The sequence below is a fragment of the Giraffa tippelskirchi genome, chromosome 7 (assembly GCF_054371585.1).
Source record: "Giraffa tippelskirchi isolate mGirTip1 chromosome 7, T2T-mGirTip1v1.2.pri, whole genome shotgun sequence".
NCBI lineage: Eukaryota > Metazoa > Chordata > Mammalia > Artiodactyla > Giraffidae > Giraffa > Giraffa tippelskirchi.
This window is the reverse complement of record NC_137281.1, coordinates 109549130-109569000: the sequence shown is the minus strand read 5'-3', so window position 1 is coordinate 109569000 and position 19871 is coordinate 109549130. Positions and strand designations below refer to the sequence as shown.

At 38.8% G+C, this 19871-nt stretch overlaps 1 protein-coding gene across 12 annotated transcripts in view; it reads left to right on the top strand.

Moving 5' to 3' along the window:
* Positions 1 to 19871, top strand: part of TLN2 (talin 2) — a 493069-nt gene that overhangs the window by 297448 nt on the left and 175750 nt on the right. For all 12 annotated transcript variants that reach the window (XM_081507557.1, XM_081507550.1, XM_081507555.1 and 9 more), the window contains 2 exons: positions 13699 to 13762; positions 14767 to 14871. In XM_081507557.1, the coding sequence (XP_081363683.1) occupies positions 13699 to 13762; positions 14767 to 14871 (169 nt within the window). The remainder of the gene's footprint in view (positions 1 to 13698; positions 13763 to 14766; positions 14872 to 19871) is intronic.

The following is a 19871-nucleotide window of genomic DNA, read 5'->3' as shown; positions in this document are numbered from 1 at the left end:
GATAATTCTCAGGGCCTCCTTGTGAATTGAACAGCAGTATATTTTATGCTATGGATGCAGAAGAAGCAGCAGAGAGGAGAAGTGGCTTGTTCATGGTTGCATAGACTTTTTCTGCAGGTAGCTTCTGACTCCTCACATTGGGATTTACGTTTTTTACAAACAAACGTCTACTTGGAGGACAAAGTTGCCCCCTTCACTGGTCTCCCAATATGCAGCAAGATTAGGAAAGTACTTTAAAATGTGATCACAGGATTCTTGGGTCTCTTTGCTCTGTCACTAGTTGTGCCTGTTACATCCCAGTGAGTATCATCACACCACCAACTGCTTGTGTGTGGATTACACGCAGTATCAGAGCACTGGTATTGCTCATACACTGTCTCCTGGGACTTATGAGCTATTGAATGTGGCACATCTACACTCTGTTAAAGATGTACCTTCTCTTAATAATATGAGGTCACCAAGGTTAAGCAATTATGTTCAACTTGCTTGTTTCTGAGATTATGGTATGGAGCTCAGGACTCTGGTGGTATGTGTATCCTTACTCAGGTTCCAGATTGAAACAAGCTTATTGTGCCTCATAGAAATTATTTTTCGTATGAATTTGATTTACTCTTTAATTAGGCCAAATTTAGTCTAGGTAATGAGGCATTTTTATTTAATGTAGATGTTTAATTGTGTCTATTATTGCATATACATTACAGGTAAAAACTTGCCTGAGAATATTCATCTCCTTTTAAACAAAACAGTGAGGTCACAGTCCCCTGACTGTATGTTGGATAGTCTGAGACCTTTCAGGGTTAGGGCCCCTGTGCTGTCCCTGGTGACTGTGACTAAACCATGTCTGCTAGTCTTTGTTTTTCACCATCTTGCTTTCATATATACTGTTGGCTTTGAACAATTCACAGTTAAAAAAAAAAAAAAATAGAAGATTGGCCTTGTCACAGAGCCTTGTTGAAGATAAAGCCAGGCAGAGATTTTAGTCACAGCTTTTGGGTAAGGTACATGGAGGTATGTTTAATGACTTTAATTCCTTTCTTTTTAACTTTTAACTATAAAATTAATTTTCTTTTAGTTTTTTGAAAATTTGTGTAGCACTTGTGCTCAAAGTCAGCATACTATGGACATTTTTTTAAAAAGAAAAGCTTTATTGAGGAATAATTGGGAATAATTGACAACTATGTATATTTTAAAGTATGCAACTTGATGATATGATGTCCATATACATATAGAATGATTACCAAGATCAAAATAACTAACACATCCGTTACTTCACATTGTGTGTGTGTCTCTATGTGTGTGTGTGTTGAGAATGCTCAGCAACTTTTAAGTACACTATACCATATTATTAACTATAGTTGTAATGCTGTGTGTTAGATTCTTAGTGTAAATTTCATACACTTTGACCCGTATTACCCCGTTTACCTCTCTCCCCCAACCCTCGCAACCACCATTTCTATTTTCTGTTTCTGCGAGAATGGCTTGAGAAAGAACTTTGCATATAAGTGATACCATATAGTTTTGGTCATTCTCTGTCTGGCTTATATCACTTAGCATTTTGCCCTCTGAGTTCACCTGTGTTGTCACAAATGGCAGGGTTTCCTTTTCTCTTACGGTGGAAAATATTTCATTGTATGTATCTATCACACACTTTCTTTACCCATTCATCGATCAAGGGACATGTAAGTTGTCTCCCTATCTTGGCTATTCCGAATGATACTGCAGTGAACATGGGGTGCAGACCCTGATTTCAATTTCTTTGGATATACACCAATGAGTGAGATTGCTGGATCATACGGTAGTTACTATGGACCTTTTTATGAGTTTGGGGTTTGTTTTTTTTTTTCACCTTTCTTAAGACCCTTTAATGATTTCTGTACTCAGTAGCACCTTAGTGAAGGTGCTTATTGAGAAAAATGAAAATCAGAGACTAAATGATTCTCAGAGTTTTCAGGGATTTAAGAATTATTTAGTGTCCCTCATCTGCTCTATTGTTGGGAAAATGGGTGCAAGAGAAACAGGGAATTTCAGAGACACAAATTTAGTGGAATAATTTAACGTACCTTCCTCACGAAGTGGTAAGTAGAACAAGATCAAAATAATATAAAGAAAATGTTTTAGTCAAGAGAAAATAATGAAATAGAAATTTCAGAGAGAATCAACAGAACCTGAAGCTGCCTCTCTGAAAAAATAAATAAAATGTGTAAATCTCTGATAGATTTGGTCAAGTAAAACAAAAGAAGAAACAGGCAAAAATAAACATTAGTAATGAATTATAGGAGCAGAACTTCAGATAAGGATTTTAAAAATCCTAAGAAAATGAAATGGAAATTTGAAGCCAAAAATTGAAGATATAGACAAAAATGGATAATAAGAAAATCTGGATGGATCTATGATCTTGAAAGAAATAGTCCTCATAATATAAAATAAATGAATCAAAAAACAACAAAATAAAAAGGTTCAATTTGTTTCAGAGAACAGAAAGAGAAAAAAAATATTCCTCATGTTATCTTGAAGCTAGCAGATCAAGATAGCAAAATTGAATTGAATACAGACCAATAAAATTTTAAGCTCAATATGGGTCCTACCTAAACTTCATAAAAAATTAGTAAAGTTCAGCATTACTTCTGTTTATCTGTAACTGCAAGTTATAACTGGTTTCTCCAGGAATGCAAATTCATTGTTCAATAAATAATTTATTCATGTCTTCTACCTGGTAAGCTCTAGACATTGAGGACAGCAGTGTAAAACAGTCAAACATTCCTGCCCTGATGGGAGATAATAAGTAACAAAGAAGTTACTAAATAAGGAAAGGAAAAAGAAACAACTTCAGGATTAGAAAAATGAAACTGTCAGTTGCAAGTGATAGGTTTATCTACATAGATAATTCACTCAATCTATGAAGAAATTTATCAGAACTGTTAAGAGAAAGCAGTCTCTGAAAGAAAGATCAGTATATTAAAGCAGCTTATCATCACCTAGATCCTGACAACCATGGTATTCATCTGCAGGACTGAAAAATAAATATATAGGTATGTTTGTACGTGTGAAAATATATGGAAGACTCACAACTATCCCAATTTCTTAGAAAGCTATAGTGATTAAAACACTCTATTATTAACATATGGTGATGTAAGAGTTCCGAAGGTTGACAAACTTGCCTTCATGATAGTTAAAATAGTAGGCAAAAGACATTTCCAAACGGGACTTCCCAGGTGACTCAGTGGTGAAGAATCCTGCCAGGGCTGGAGACACGCATTCGATCTCCGGGTCAGGAAAATCCTTTGGAGAAGGAAATGGCAACCCATTCTGATATTTCTGGCCCGGGAAACCCTATGGACAGAGGAATCTGATTAGCTACAGTCCAGGGAGTCACAGGAATCAAATATGACAGAGTGACTGAGCACCCTCACTAGGGAAAAAAAATCAAGATAATAATACACAGGCACTTGAGAGAAGAGGAAATTCAACTTACTTGTAAAGATAGGGAAAGATATTCAGCCTCATAAGCAATCTAGAATGCAAAATCAATAAGGATATTGCTTTTTCATGTCTCTCAGATGGGCACACATTTTAATGTATGAAGACACCAGAGCACAGAGGAAATGATGAATCTGTTGAATTTAAAAATACAAAGAGAAATAGAATGTATTGTTTATAGACACAAGGAGAAATAGGAACATACTAAACCATGCATGGAAATTACCTTCAGGAAAATGACTACCTATAGGGTGAGAAAGAAGGATGGTGTGGGACTTCAGCTAAATCTGTAATTTGTTCTTTAAAAACAGAGAAGTAGCAATCATAAAGCAAATATGACAATATGGTAATGTGTATTTATCCTTGATGATTGGTATATAAATTGAGGTGTATACTTTATATTTCATGTTATCACAGTTAATGTCTTTAAAAAGGATAGTTGCTGTAGTCTGTGTGTGAGGTGATAAAAGCTTGTAATCACTGAGGTTGGATATATACCATGTAGTAAAGAAAAATTTAAGAGACCTTGGAGGTCAGGCACAAAGGTTCCGTAATTCTAGATGCCTCAGGGAGAAATGCTCCAGTGGTTGGGTGCAGGAAGGCGGGGGAACCTCCCTCATTCTTGGTTTCACCCTTGTCCTGTCAGCGTGTTCCTTAGGAGTGTTTCACTGAGAAAACACTGCACTGGGGTGTGAGTCTCTGAGGAAGGCTTTAGAGTGGACCTCGAAATTTCCCCCCACAAACTCAAGATAATTCTACTGTCAACAAACAAAGCTTTTGACACAGTACGAAGTCTTAAGTCAGTTTTTCTCTTGGCATCTGTTCAAACACATATTCCTCCTTTGTAGTTGGTCTTCTGTGTGTGCTTTTGTCAGAATAATTTGGCTGTGGATTCTGTTTTCAAACCCAAGGTAAAGCAAGAGTTTCAGCTTTGTTTCTCCCCAGCTCTATCTTACTTCCTCTTCCTCTCCACTGCCCATGCACTGGTTTCTCTAGTTAGCTTTTTTGGGTTTTTTTGGAGATAATACCATTTTATTTATTTATTTATTATTTTTATTTTTAGTTGAAGGGTAAGTGCTTTCCAATGTTGTGTTGGTTTCTGCCATTCATCAGCATAAACCAACCATAGATATAGATATGACTCTCCCTCTTAAACCTCCCTCCCATCCCTCTAGGTTGTCACAGAGCCCCAGTTTGAGTTCCCTGAGTCATACAGCAAATTCCCACTGGCTGTTTATTGTACATATGGTAGTGTATATGTTTCCATGCTCCTCTATCCATCTGTCGCTCCCTCTCCTTCCCCACCCCGTGTCCATAAGCCTGTTCTCTGTGTCTGTGTCTCCACTGCTGCCCTGCAAATAGGTTCATCAGTACCATCTTTCTAGATTCCATATATATGCATTAGTATACAGTATTTGTTTTTCTCTTTCTGACTTACTTCACTCTGTTTAACAAGTTCTAGATCCATCCACCTCATTAGCACTGACTCAAATGTGGTCCTTTTTGTGGCTGAGTAATATTCCATTGTAAAAATGCACCACAGCTTCTTTATCCATTCATCTGTCGATGGACATTTAGGTTGCTTCCATGTCCTAGCTATTGTAAATAGTGCTGCAGTGAACACTGAGATACATGTGTCTTTTTCAATTATGGTTTTCTCAGGGTATATGCCCAGTAGTGCTGTTGTTCAGTTATATAGTAGTTTTATTTCTAGTTTTTTATAGGAATCTCAATAGTATCTTACCTAGTGGCTCTAATCAATTTCCATTCCCACCAACAGTGCAAGAGGGTTTTTTGTCCCATGCTCCTGACAGCCTGGAGTGCCCTCATCAGTCTGGGGTGGTGATGAACACTCAATGTTGCCTTCACTGTTTCCTCCTAGCTGCAGCCTCCTAAGGTTGCTGTCTCCCTCCCTGACGACTTTCAGACTCCATCACTTCCAAACCAGGAACTTCTGCATGTATCTAACCCTAGGCTATCTTTGAGCCTCTGTGGGACTTCCCATCTTTACACTGAAGGGCACTGGGTTTGGTTCATTCGGGTGGTACCTACCGATGCTGCTGGTCCTCGGACCACACTTTGAAACTTTATGTGATACCAGATTTCAAATATTATTAGTCATTTGGTGATTCAACATAGAGGTTGGATTCAGGAAACCTGGGTGTCCTAGAGTCCTTGAGTGACACTGTCTCTGCTGCACCTCTGCACCATGTCTCCTCTCTAGAGCTCCACTGTGTGCTGGGAGGCTTGTCGCTGCCCGTTTTTTTTTTATAATTCGGACTGCACTTTGTCTTCATTGCTGCACATGGGCTTTCTCTAGTTGTAGAGAGCAGGGGCTACTCTTCGTTGCAGGGTGCGGTCTTCCCGTTGCAGTGGCTTCTCTCGCTGCGGGGCACAGGCTCTAGGGCTCATGGGTAGTTGTGGCTTGTGGGCTTAGTTTGCCCTGAGGCCTGTGGGGTCTTCCCAGACTAGGGATTGAACCTATGTCCCCTGCATTGGCAGGCGGATTCTTATCCACTGAGCCACCAGGGAAGCCCTCTTCACTGCTTTATGTTCATATTGTTGCCCTCCTTCCCCAGGAATGAGAGGGCAGCCATTGCTTTCATGTGAGCGGCACCATTCCTGGGTGGGAATCTTAAATGCTTCCCAGGTGATAGACCAGCTGAGAGAGGTGGGAGTTGCCTGTGGTGGTGCAATTTCTAGATGACAGTTCTGGGACAGGTGAGAAGCGGTTAACATTTCCCAAACCATGGCTGCCTCCCGTGTACTGGTGCGCTTTTTTTGAGACCGGAGAACATCTTTAGAATGCCTCTTTTGGAATTACTTATAGAAGCAGCTTACATTTGATATAAGAAAATGAAGTTTTAAGTGAGTGTCTGGGTTTGAATCTAGACTGCTCTCCCCAAGATGTGTTTATTAAATTCCCTTTCCCTTATTCATTGCCTCTTGGCATTTCTAAAAAGTTGACTGCCACCACTATGGTCATTGTTGCCATTACCTGATTGGGTGTTTCTGTTTCTTTGTCCCAAGGTTCTCAAATACCTATCATATGGTATGTCTTTTAACCAAAGGGTAACGTGGGGAGACCAGAGTGCTAAGTGGCTAAGAGCATGGTCTCTGGAGCCCACAGTTGAGGCTTAAGTTGTTGTCTGTGATTGTGGAGCCCACAGTTGAGGCTTAAGTTGTGGTCTATGACTGGGCAACTTCCTTAGAATCACTGAGCCTCCTGTTCCATGTATAAAAAAACTGGAATGTTGAAATATTTTCTTCCAAGAACTTTTGTTAGAGTTTAATTAATCTATTTATGCATGTAAAACCCCTGAAACAGTATTTGCCTTTCACTAAATGGCAGCTGTTGGTAGTGGAAAACCCCTTATGAACATGGTTTACTGTGTCTTGGATCATCCCCCAAAGTCATTTAAAGTACAGAATCTATGCTTCTACCTCTCTGAAACCCTGCATTTTAACTTTCAACTTAAGCATTTATTTCCCAGTCTTTTGATACAGGACCAACTTTTTTTCCTGGTATGGGTCACCTGGATAGGGTTCTCCATTATCTTTGTTGGTTATACCACGTCATCTATGAGAGAATATAAAGACAATCATGAAGGAATCTGAGGACAGACTATTTTTAAATTTTAATGTTTTTTTTTTTTCTGTTTAGTAGTTCCCATGTCTTGTTTATATCTAATACCTTTTTGTAAATATTTACTGTTAGGAAGCATTCGGTAAGCTCTCTTTTGTACTGTTCTAGGGACTATTTTAGCTCCAGTTTAGGGGCTACTTTGGTTTATTGCGTAATTATGTGATACACAGCCAGCAGTGAGATTGAAGAAGAAATGCAGATCAATACAAACGGGAGAAGAAAGACAACTGACTCAGCCAGAGCAAAAGTAGAGCTCATGAGAAGAGAGTCTGTTGGCTGCAGATTTCAGCTTCCCATGGATCTGAGAGTGTGAGAGGAGCTCTGACTAGTCTGCTGTCTTAGTAATCAGTGTTACTGTTGCACTCAGAAAAGATGATACATACGAGGCTGGCAGAGGGTTTGCAGGCTGCCGTTTTAAGGTGGGAAGATTTCAGGAGGCAGTGGGTAGGACTTGGCTTGGCCAGTACTTGCTTAATTAGGAGAAAATTTTCTAATCAGATTTGACCATCTGACCCATTTTCTCAGAGAAGGCCAACAGATTTCACATGTATGCTTAGGAACCTTCCATACTTGGATCTGGTAATAAAAAAAAAACAATTGAGCTGGAACTGCTCCCCCATGGGCTGGCAGGCAGTGATGATGGCAGGCTGCCTGCTCTTTCTGGCTTCCTGCTGACACTGTGCATGCTGTTGATTTACTGGGGAGGAATACATCCCCCACACATGCATGCACACACGCACGCTCCCTCATTTCATATTTTAAAATACAGTAAGTGAAGTGTTGGTCTCTCAGTCATGTCCGACTCTTTGTGATCCCATGGACTGTAGCCCACCAGGCCCCTCTGTCCATGGAATTCTTCAAGCAAGAATACTGGAGTGGGTGGCCTATCCCTTCTCTAGGGGATCTTCCCAGCCCAGGGATTGAACCCGGGTCTCCTGCATTGCAGGCAGATTCTTTACTATGTGAACCACCAGGGAAGCCCGCACTTTACAGTACACTACCCCCAAATTGACTCTTGCAACATCAGGGGTCACACCTCCAGTGCAAGCTTCTAGAAGTTGTTTCTTCTTCCTACCAAAGAATAAGAGTGTTAGTTTGCAGAATCTGAGTCGAGGGCAGCTTGTTGCCGCACAGAACTTTCTCACCATAAATGACCAACATATTCTACCCTGGCCTGGCCAGTGGACACCACCGTCTGGTGTTCTTCTAGTAACAGTCATTCTTGTGAGGCGGTTGGCATGGGCCCCTTTTTTGGGCACTTGAGGTAACCTTTGCCAGGTCTCCTTTGTTGATACTGTGGGAGCTGCCATCCAGAGGCTCATAGCAGTGGCCCATGGTGATGTTTCCTGGTTATCATCGTTCATATGCTCCAGGGGGAGCCTGGAACAGCCCTGGGTTCACATGCATCTGCTCTCGAACTGGAGGTCAAAGGCTCTCTGCTGCTGTGACCTCAGCCAAGTCTCCTGACCTCTCCGTGATTCAGCTTCCTCTTCTGTGACATTGATGTCTTCCAGTCTTCTCTCAGTCAGACCTTTTTGTCCCCAAAGTTGCTTAACAATAGTCACAGCATCTAAGGTGCTGCCGCCTCGTTGTTTCCTAGGTTCCTTCCTGTGGACTGACATGGGGTCTCTTGATTAGGCTTGAGTATTCTGCTGGTGCTCAAACCTAGATCCCTGACATTCTAGAAAATGTATTCAGAATTTCTTTTTCTACAGATGCAGTTTACAGGTTGAAGAGGCGCCATGATTCAAGTCTTAATGTAGCCAAAACCTTAACTTGACCCCTTCTTAAAATATCTTTTTGTTTATTTATTTGTTTGGCTGCACCAGGTCTTAGCTGTGGCTGCGGGATCTTTGTTGAGTCACTCAGATCCTTCTTTCAGGTGCACATACTCTCCAGTTGTTGTGTGCGGGCTCAGAAGTTGTGGTGCTCGGGCTTAGTCGCTTCATGGCATGTGGGATAGCTCCCTGACTCGGGTTGGAACCGATGTCCCCTGCATTGCAAAGTGGATTCCTAACCACTGGACCACCAGCGAAGTCCCTTGCCCCCTTTTCTGGCAAGTGTGACTGAAAGCAAATCCAAGACAGCATACCATTTCGCATGTCAATACTTACGTATGTTTTCCTGACAATTACAGAAATTTTAAATAATTAAAATCACGCCTAACTGCAAATCCATCCTGATGGCAAACAAAATTAACAGCAGTTCTTTAATCACATCTAATACCCGGTTTGTGTTAAATTCTCCCCCACATAATATTTAAAATGTCATTTTATACTTGGTTTGTATGAAGAGCCAAACAAGGCCTACAATGGTTGATGTTTTTCTTTTTTGAAGAGCAGCTTTATTGAGATGGAGCTTACATACCATACAACTGACCCATTTACAATTTACATTTCAGCACTTCTTAGTGTATTCACAAGATTGTACAACCTAATCACCACAACCTGACTTTAGAATGTTTGTATCCCTCCTAAAATAAGCCCTGTGTCCTTTAGCAGTCACTCCCCTGATCTCCCTCTCATTCCTCAACCTCTGCAACCTCTAATCCTATTTGCCTCTATAGATTTGCCTATTCTAGACATTTCATATAAACAGAAACATAACAATTTGCAGTCTTTTGCCATGAACTTCTTTCACTTAGCATGGTACTTCCATATTATGGCATGTATCATACTTAATACATTTTTATTGCCAAATAAAGTTACACTGTATGGCTCAACTACATTTTTTTCATCCATTCATCAGTTGATGGAAATTTGAGTTGTTTCCATCTTTTGGCTATTATGAATAATACTATGATGAACGTTCATGTACAGATGTTTATGTGGACATATGTTTTTACTTTTCCTTGATATATGCCTAGGAGTAGAATTGTTGTTTAATGTTTTGAGAATCTACTAAATCATTTTCCACAACAGCTGTGCCATTTTACATCCTCACCAGCAATGTGTGAAGGTTCCTATTTCTCCATACCCCTTCCAACACTCCTTATGACCTGTCTTTTTTTATTGTAGTGTCCTACTGGGTATGCACTGGTGTGATATTGTGGTTTTTCCTTGTGTTTCCCTGATGGCTGCTACTGTAAAGAATATTTTCACACACTTTTTGGCTATTTTTATGTCTTCTTTGGAGAAGTGACTGTTCAGATCCTATGACCATTTTAATTTTTTTTAAAAAATCATTAGTTGCAAGAGATTTCATACAAGTTGTTATCAGATACATAATTTGCACTTATTTTCTTCCAGTATGTGGGTTGCCTTTTACTTTTTTCAGTGATTTCTCTTGCAGTTCAGTTTTTCAGGTTTTTATTTAGTCCAGTTTACTTTTTTTCATTTGCTGCATGTACTTTTAGTATTATATCTTAAAAGACTTTGCCTAACCCAGGGTCATAAGAATTTACTCCTTTTTCTTCTAAGAGTTAAACCCTTAACCCTTACATTTAGGTCAGTGATCCATTTGGAGTTCATTTCTTATAGCAATCTTTTTTGAAAAAGTTATTATTTATTTCTTTATGTGTTTTTGGCGGCCCTGGGTCTTCATAGCTGCGCATGGGCTTTCTCTAGTTACAGCCAGCAGGGGCTACTCTCTAGTTGCAGTGTGCTGACTTCTTCTTGCAGTGGCTTCTCTTGTTGTGGAGCACAGGCCCTGGAGCTCATGGGCTTCAGTAGTTGTGGCACATGGGCTTAGTTGCCACACTGCATGTGGAATGTTCCCAGACCAGGGATTGAACCTCTGTCCCCTGCCCTGGCAGGTGGATTCTTAACCACTGGACCACCAGGGAAGTCCTGGAGTTAATTTTTATGTGTCATGTGAGATGAGAGGTCCAACTTCATTGTTTTGCATTTGGATATCTAGTTGTCACAGCACCATTTGTTAAAAAGACTGTTATTTTCCCATTGAAGCGTCTTGGCACTCTTGTTGAAAATCAGTTGTCTGTAAAGGTAAGGGTTAATTTCTAGCTTCTCAATTCTATTCTAATATCAGTACTACACTGTCTTTGTTACTGTAGTTTTATAATACATTTCTTCTTTCTTTCTATACTAAGAGATTTCAGTTCTTTTAAATAGTTATTTATTTCTGACTGTGCTGGGTCTTCATTGCTGCACAGGCTTTTCTCTAGTTGCTGTGAGAGGGGCTACTCTCTAGTTGCTGTGCCTGAGCTTCTCTTGCTGTGGAGCAGGGGCTCTGGGGTGTGCAGGCTTCAGTAGTTGCAGCACATGGGCTCAGTAGTTGTGGCTCCCAGGTTCTAGAGCGCAGGCTCAATAGTTGTGGTGTACAAGCTGTTCCTTAGCATGTGGGATCTTCCTAGATCAAGGATTGCACTTGTGTCTCCTGCATTGGCAGGCAGATGCTTCACCACTGAGCCACCAGTGACACCCCATAAATACATTTCTTAAAACTCTCTTAATCTGTTTGTGTGTCATATTTTTTACCTCCACCCGCAAGCCATTTATTTGTGAAAAACCTGGGTTATTTTTATAATATTTACCATGATGGGATTTGGCTCATAGTATCCTAGTAGTATCACTTACCATGCTTCTCTATCTCTCTTTTTTTTTTAACTATTAGGAGGTTTTTTTGTAAGCTTATATTTATATCTGGATTCTTAATTCATATTCAGTTATATATTTTGTTGTTTTTTTTCTCTATTGCCAAGAATACTTCTAGGTGAAACTGTATACTTCCTGGTTTATCAGTCAGAAGGCATGTGTTGTGTGGTTATCCCACTTTCATTAATGCTAAAATTGATCATTTGGTTTGGATCAGACATCCATCTATTATAAAGTCCCCATTGACTTGTCACTTACTGGTTTTAGCAGCCATTCATGCTTGTTGAGATCTATTGACTATTTCATTTAGAGTTGTAAAATGATCATTTTGGACTTCTATTATTCCTTCTGCATTTATTAGCTTTGTTTCTTTTCCTTTATCAGTTTTCAGTATGAACTTGTGCCCTAGTAACCTCTTAAGGTGATCAATGATTATTTCTAAGAATCATTATTGAATTTTACATACCTGTGTTTTGACCCATTGCAGCCTTCATTCTTTCTGACACTCAAATTGCCCCTCACATAAAATTAATTATATGATGTTTGGGCTTTGCCTCAAAATCTTCCATTGGAGGTAATGTGGATAAGGAAGTAGATGAGTCATAATTGTTGAGTCTGGGCAGTGGGTTCATTGTTCTATTTTCTCTTCTTTTGTATGAAGTTTTAAAAATCATGTTAGTGTGTGTGGGGGTGTGTGCTCATTTCTGTCTGATTGATTATCCCTTGATGTCAGTCCATTGTCATTTTAATAACTTCCTTGATTGCAATGCAGGAGACCCCTGGGTTGGGAAGATCCCTTGGAGAAGGGAATGGCTACCCACTCCAGTATTCTGGCCTGGAGAATCCCGTGGACTGTATAGTCCACAGGGTTGCAAAGAGTCGGACACGACTGAGTGACTTTCACTTCACTCACTTGATCCTCAGGCACAGGAAGCCCCAGAAACATTTTATACATCTCCTGTCCCAAAGCTAGAATCAGTCATTTCTCCAAGGATTCTTTTTAGTGGAACTGACATTGAAGGCCATCTGGCTGATCCACTAGGGTGCTCATCCCCACCCAGCTGTCCTTGCCCTTAGCCTCTGCAGTGGACAGAGATAGAAAAGTTTTCCAGAAAAAGAAAAGTGAATCAGAATTCAGGTCAGTATTTGCATTCAAATGAAAGAGTGCAAGATTTTCATCTAACTTCTTTTGCTCTATTTATCTGTTTTATGCTAAAAATCTTGATTTCTAACAACTACCATAATTACTCATTTACTTTATTCTAGTTATTTGTAACATCTACTTACTTATATAATGTAATATACTAATTTTACAGTATGTGTGTTTGTGTATATATTTAGGGTGAGAGTAGATATTAGTTTAAAAATAATGATTTAACAAGTCTACTATGGCCCGTTTTATATTTAAGATATATCTCATTGGGGTGGATATAGTCAAAGACTGTTTTTCAAAGTTAGGCTGTATCAAACACTGTTCGGTTCATTTGTTTCAATTTGCTTTAGAGTTTTAGTTGTTGCATTTTACCTTCTTTGTGATTTCTTTTGGTTCTAAAGTGAAGACTACAGTATAAGGAAAATTCAAAGGTTTAATTTCCATCCATGTTCCCTTCTCCCTGTTTTTTCCTTCTTTCCATGAAGAATCATTTTTATTTGTACTAGAATTATCCTTCTAATGTTTTAAAAATACATATTAACAGTATAAAATGGATATTCTCCTCCTTTTTTCCCAAAAGCTAGCATACTGTACACTCTAGGGTGCTTTGCTTTGTTACTTTACAATATTTCAGGACATTCTTTCTTCTTGAACTATGTTATAATAGTTTGACCCTTTTATCAGACTAGTTTTATATTTGTGTTCTACTTAAGTGCATTATGGGATGTGGCCGTCTGTTATTAATTATACCATAAAATACTGAGAGTTAGGGACTTAACTGTTAGTTTTATGAAAAGTCTCTCTTTCTTTCCTTCTCATCATAGAGTACGATTAAATGCCTTACCTTTTTTTTTTTCTCTCTCTCTCAGTCTAAAAGAATTCCTGCCCAAAGAATACATCAAGCAGAGAGGAGCTGAAAAGAGAATATTTCAGGTATTGGGAATGTTCAGAGCTTTGTTATTCTCCTCACTTCCTGTCCTCATTTATTAGTCTGAGAGGGGCCTCTGTACATAAAAGCTTCAGACCTCGTGCTTGTACTCCACTTATATAATAAATGATTAGTGACTCAGGAGTAAAGGAGCTGACAGTTCTACTTTGGGCAGATTTATTATCTTAATCCATACCTTCTTGCTAAAGGTTATTTAGCCCTTCTGAGAAAAATGTGCATACATTTAATTTCAAAGACATTATCTTTGAAGCATTGAAACAAGGTGATTTTCCATTAGCATGTACCAAGGAAGAAACTACAAGGAGCTTTTTTTTAATCCTGAGATTTGTTTTTTCCACCTTAGAATCTGGGAACTGGTGTCGTTTTAAAATCCAGATTTATTCTAAAATTCAGAGAGTTCTCTATTTTAGGCAACCAGTAAGAAAAGCTTTGTGGTCAGCTTTGCCAAGCAACACTCACTCTAGTGAATCCAAAATATCAAAGTCTTCTTTGGCATTGGAATGTAAATATAAATTGAAAGAGATAAATTTCATGTGTATAAAACATAGTTTTTAATCCAGTATTGTTTCCACACACTGAGATGTCCAGGCTTTTATATGTCATGCTGTTTGGAAAATGTTATCTTTTGCCTGTATATTAGAATGATAGCTCTCCCAGGACAAGAACATTTTTCTAGTCCTCATTTAAAGTGTTGGTCCTGAACCTTTTGGAACATAGAACGCTTTGAAAATTAGGTTACAGTTACAGCCCCTGTTCTTGTCACACTGCACATGCATGAATTGTTCCCTATAATGCAAAGTCTATAGGGAATTTGGGCTCACATTCTAGTTAAGAAGCCTTGCATTAGCGCTTTCTGTGTGCTCTGACCCTCGGTCAGCAGGGACGTGCATCTACAAATAGATAGACGCCATGTGGAGTAGTACCTCTCACTAAGTCCACCTGTGGTCAGAGCTGCAGTAACTGGTCCCTGCCTCTGTCACTTTTGTAGGAGCACAAGAACTGTGGAGAGATGAGCGAAATAGAAGCCAAAGTCAAGTATGTCAAATTGGCCCGGTCCCTTCGGACATATGGTGTGTCCTTCTTCCTGGTGAAGGTGAGTTGGGTGAGGTGGAGGGAGCATTTATCTTTACCACTTCTTTTGTTAAAAGTGTTCACTGATAAGCTTGGAAGTAGTCCCTTTTTTGTTGTTGTTTAGTTGCTCAGTCTTGTCCCTTTGCAGTCCCTTTTTTGTTGTTGTTTAGTTGCTCAGTCTTGTCCCTTTGCAACCCCATAGACTGCAGCATGCCAGGCTTCCCTGTCCTTCAGCATTTCCCAGAGCGTGCTCAAATTCATGTCCGTTGAGTCAGTAATGCCCTCCAACCATCTCATCCTCTGTAGTCCCCTTCTCCTGCTTTCTATGTTTCCCAGGATCACATGGTCTTTTCCAATGAGTTGGCTCTTCACATGAGGTGGCCAAACTATTGGAGCTTTAGCTTCAGCATCAGTCCTTCCAATGAATATTCAGTGTTGATTTCCTTTAAGATTGACTGATTTGATAACCTTGTAGTCCAAGAGACTCTCAAGAGTCTAGGGGTAGTCCCCAGACGCCTAGCATTTGCACATGTAGCATCTTGGCAGTAGTGACCTGAGTTGAGCAGTGGGACAGACATGAAGTGTAAGAGCTATGAGGCTGGTGAGTGAGCCTGGCTGCCCTCAGGCCTCAGAATAGCTGTGTCTTGGCTCTGCTCTCTGTCACTACTGTAAAGTCTCCAAAGGAGTGCCTTTACTTTTACATGCTAGCGCTTTCCCCTAAGAATGTTTCACTTACGTTATCAGGAGTGCCCTGGACTAGGAAGTTTGTTAACCACAAACTTAGTGGTACTTAATTTCTATCCTTTTAGATGGGTTTGCAGATTTTCTGTGGCCTTCAGATCTGTTTTTTCTTGCGAATTGCTGGCCTTCCAACCTAGAGGGACAGAGATGGGTCTTTGAAATTCAGTTTATGAACAAGCAGAGAGTGTGTTCTTGAGTTGACGAGGAAACTCTTCCAGTAACTTCCTCATTTTTACATCCTGCCCAGCATATGATCTATCCTGGAGAATGTTCCATGTGTACTTGAAAAGAATGTGTAAACTGCTGCTTTTGGGTGGAATGCTCTGTAAATATCAATTTAAGTCCATCTGGTCTAATGTTTCATTTAAGGGCTGTGTTTCCTTACCGATTTCTCTGTCTGAATGAACTGTCCATTGATATAAGTGTGTTGTTAAACTCCCCCTGTATTATTGTGTCATTGTCAATTTCTCCTTTTTTCATGCCTGTTAACATTTGTGTTTTATACTGAGGTGCTCCTATCTTGGGTGCATATATATTTACAATTGTTATATCTTTTTCTTGGATTGATCCTTTGATCATTATGTAGTGTCCTTTTCCTCTTGTAAGATTCTTGACTTTAAAGTCTATTTTGTCTAAGTGTTGCTACTCTGGCTTTCTTTTGATTTCCATTTGCATGGAATACCTTCTTCCATTTGTATGTATCTCTGGATCTGAAATGAGTCTCTTGTAGGTGGTGTTTATACAGGTCCTGTTTTTGTATCCATTCAGCTGTTTGGTGTCTTTTGGTTAGAGCATTTAGTCTGTTTGCATTTAAGCTAATTATCAATATGTATATTTTTATTGGGCTTCCCTTGTGGCTCAGCTGGTAAAGAATCCATCTGCAATGTGGGAGACCTGGATTCGATCCCTGGGTTGGGAAGAGCCCCTGGAAAAGGAAAAGGCTACCCACTCCAGTATTCTGGCCCGGAGAATTCCATAGACTGTATAGTCCATGGTGTTTCAAAGAGTTGGACACAACTGAGCGACTTTCACTTTTCATATTTCTATTGCCATTTCACTAGTTGTTTTGGATTTGGTTTTTTCCCCTTTCTTATTTTGTTCTCTTCTGATTTGATGACTGTCTTTTGTGTTGGGTTTGGATTCCTTTTTCTTTTTCTGTCAATGTATATCTATTATAGATTGTTGTCTTGTAGTTACCATGAGGTTTTTGTATAGCAGTGTATGTATATACCTACTTCTTTTAAGTTACTAATCTCTTAATTACAAATACGTTTTAGATCCTCTGCATTTGTACTCTTCCGTCCTCATGATTACTGTTTTTGATGTTGTATTTTACATTTAATTGTTTTGTGTATCCCTTAACTACTTATTGTACTACTTTTGTCTTTTAACCTCCTTACTAGTTGTATGTGGATGATTTCCTACTTTTATTGTATATTTGCCTTTACCAGTGAGCTTTTTCATTGCAACTTCTTCTTTTTAGTTGTGGACTTTTCTTTTCCACCTAGAGAAGATCCTTTAGCATTTGTTGTAAAGCTGGTTTGGCGGTGCTGAATTCTTTTAGCTTTTTCTTATCTGTAAAGCTTTTGATTTATTCATCAAATGTTAGTGAGAGCCTTGCTAGGTAGAGTATTCCTGGTTGTAGGTTTTTCTCTTTGATCACTTTAAGTACATTGTGCCACTCCCTTTTGGCCTGCAGAGTTTTGGCTGAGAAATCAGTAGATAGTCTTATGGGAATTCCTTGTGTATTATCTGTTGCTTTTCCTTTGTTGCTTTTAATATTCTCATTTAAAATGCTCTCATAACAGCTAAAAAAAGGTAATTATGTGAAGTAACAGATGTCTTAACATTCTGTGGTAATCTTTTCTCAATATTTACATATATCAAATCATTATACTACACACCTTAAACTTATATAATGTTCTGAATCAGCTATATCTAAATAAAATTAGAAAAGATGGCATCATGTGATCATTTTAAATAAAACTCCTAAGATGTTTGATAAAATTCAACTATTTATTATAAAAATTTCTGTAAAATTCTCGAATATAAATATACTTCCTCAATAGGATAGAATGTTTTAAACCTATCACCAGTATTCTACTCAACAGAGAAATGCTAGAAAGAAAATTACAGAAATTGAGATCAGAGCAAGTTACCCTTTAACATTATTTTGTATATTCTAGGAAGTGTGATAATATGTAAAAAGAATTTTTTTAAATACATTTCATTTAGGAAATGAAAAAAATTATTAATATTTGCTATGTTTGTTTCTCTTTTAGCAAAGATATACAGAGTCATATTTTTAACTATTTACTTTGAAGTAACCATAGATTCACAGGAACTTGGAAAAATAATGCAGAGAATCAAAAAGTCAGAGTAACAAGTATGGGTAAAGATGTAGGGAAACTGGAGTCCTCATATACTGCTGGTAGGAAAGTAAAATGGTACAGTCACCTTAGAAAACAGTCTGGCAGTTCTTCAAATGTTGAACATAGAGATGCCATATGATGCAGCAGTTCTACTCCTGGGTATATATGCTTAAGAGAATTCAAAGCATATATTCACAGAAAAATTTGTACATGAAAGTGTATAGCTGCATTTAGCCAAAAGGTGGAAATAACATATTCATCATCTGATGAAAGATGTACAAAATGTCATATATCCATGAGGTGAAATATTAATTGGTCATAAAATGAAATGAAGTGTACTGCTTCATACTACAGCATGGATGAATTTTGGAACTGTTATATGAAGTGAAGGAAGATTTCTTCACAAGAAAAACAAAAAATCCTATCACAAGATTTCTTTGGTATAGAATGTCTAGAAAAGGCAAATCCATAGAGACTGAAAGTAGATTAATGGTTGCTTAAGAGTGGGGTGGGATCATGGGACATAGGTAAGTAATAACTAATGGTACAGGATTTTTTTTTTTAGGTGATGAACATGTTTTAAAATTGACCATGGTGATAGTCGCACATATCTGTAGAGATACCAAAATCCACTGAATCAGATACTTTAAATGGGTGAATTGTATGGTATGTGAATTATATCTCAATAGCATTTAAAAAATTATAAAGATGCTGAGAGTTCTCTTTTCATCTATTTTCCCTCAATGGTAACATGTCAATGGTACACTGTCACAACCAGGCAATTGCCTTGGTACATACACTTCATAGACCTTAATCAGATTTTGTGTTCTATATGTACTCATTTATGTGTGCGTGTTTAGTTCTATGCAGTTTTCTCACAAGTGTAGATTTGTGTTACCACCACTGTAGTCAGGGTATTGAACTCTAATCCATGGAGAATACCTTGTGCTACCCCTTTATGGCCGTAGACACCTCCCACCCTTTCCTGCTTCTCCTCACACCCTACTCCCTTCCCCTGGTCTCTTTACCCACTGCTGCTGCTACTGCTGCTAAGTCGCTTCAGTCGTGTCCGACTCTGTGCGACCCCATAGACGGAAGTCCACCAGGCTCCCCTGTCCCTGGGATTCTCCAGGCAAGAATACTGGAGTGGGTTGCCATTTCCTTCTCCAATGCATGAAAGGGAAAAGTGAAAGGGAAGTCACTCAGTCGTGTCCGACTCCTAGCGACCCCATGGACTGCAGCCCGCCAGGCTCCTCCGTCCATGGGATTTTCCAGGCAAGAGTACTGGAGTGGGGTGCCATTGCCTTCTCCATCTTTACCCACTAGCAACCTCTAATTTCTTGTCTGTCTCAGTAATTTTGTTATTTCAAGAGTACCACATAAGTGGAATCATACAATACATACATTTTTGACTTCTTTTTTTCATTTAGTAGAAATCCCTTAAGATCTATCCAAGTCATAATGTATGTCAATAGTCCATCACTTTTTATTGCTGAATAGTATTCCATAGTATGGAAGTAGCAGTTTGTTTAGTCATTCATCTCTGAAGGACATTTGGGTTGTTTCTAGTTTGTGGCTATTATGAACAAAGCTGCTATAAATATTTGTGTATAGATTTTTGTGTGAATGAAGTGTTCATTTCATTGGGATAAATGCCCAAGAGTACAATTGCTGAGCCATATGGTAAGAACACATTAAGCATTATAACAAACAGCCAGACTATTTTCCAGAGTGACTATACCATTTTACATTCTTACCAGCAAAATATGAGTGATCCAGTTTCTTATCATCCTCTCCAGCATTTGGTGTTATCACTTTTTTTTTAATTTTAGCCTTTCTGATGTGTTTTATGAAATCTTATTACAGTTATATTTTGCATTTCCCTAATGGCTAATGATTTTGAACATCT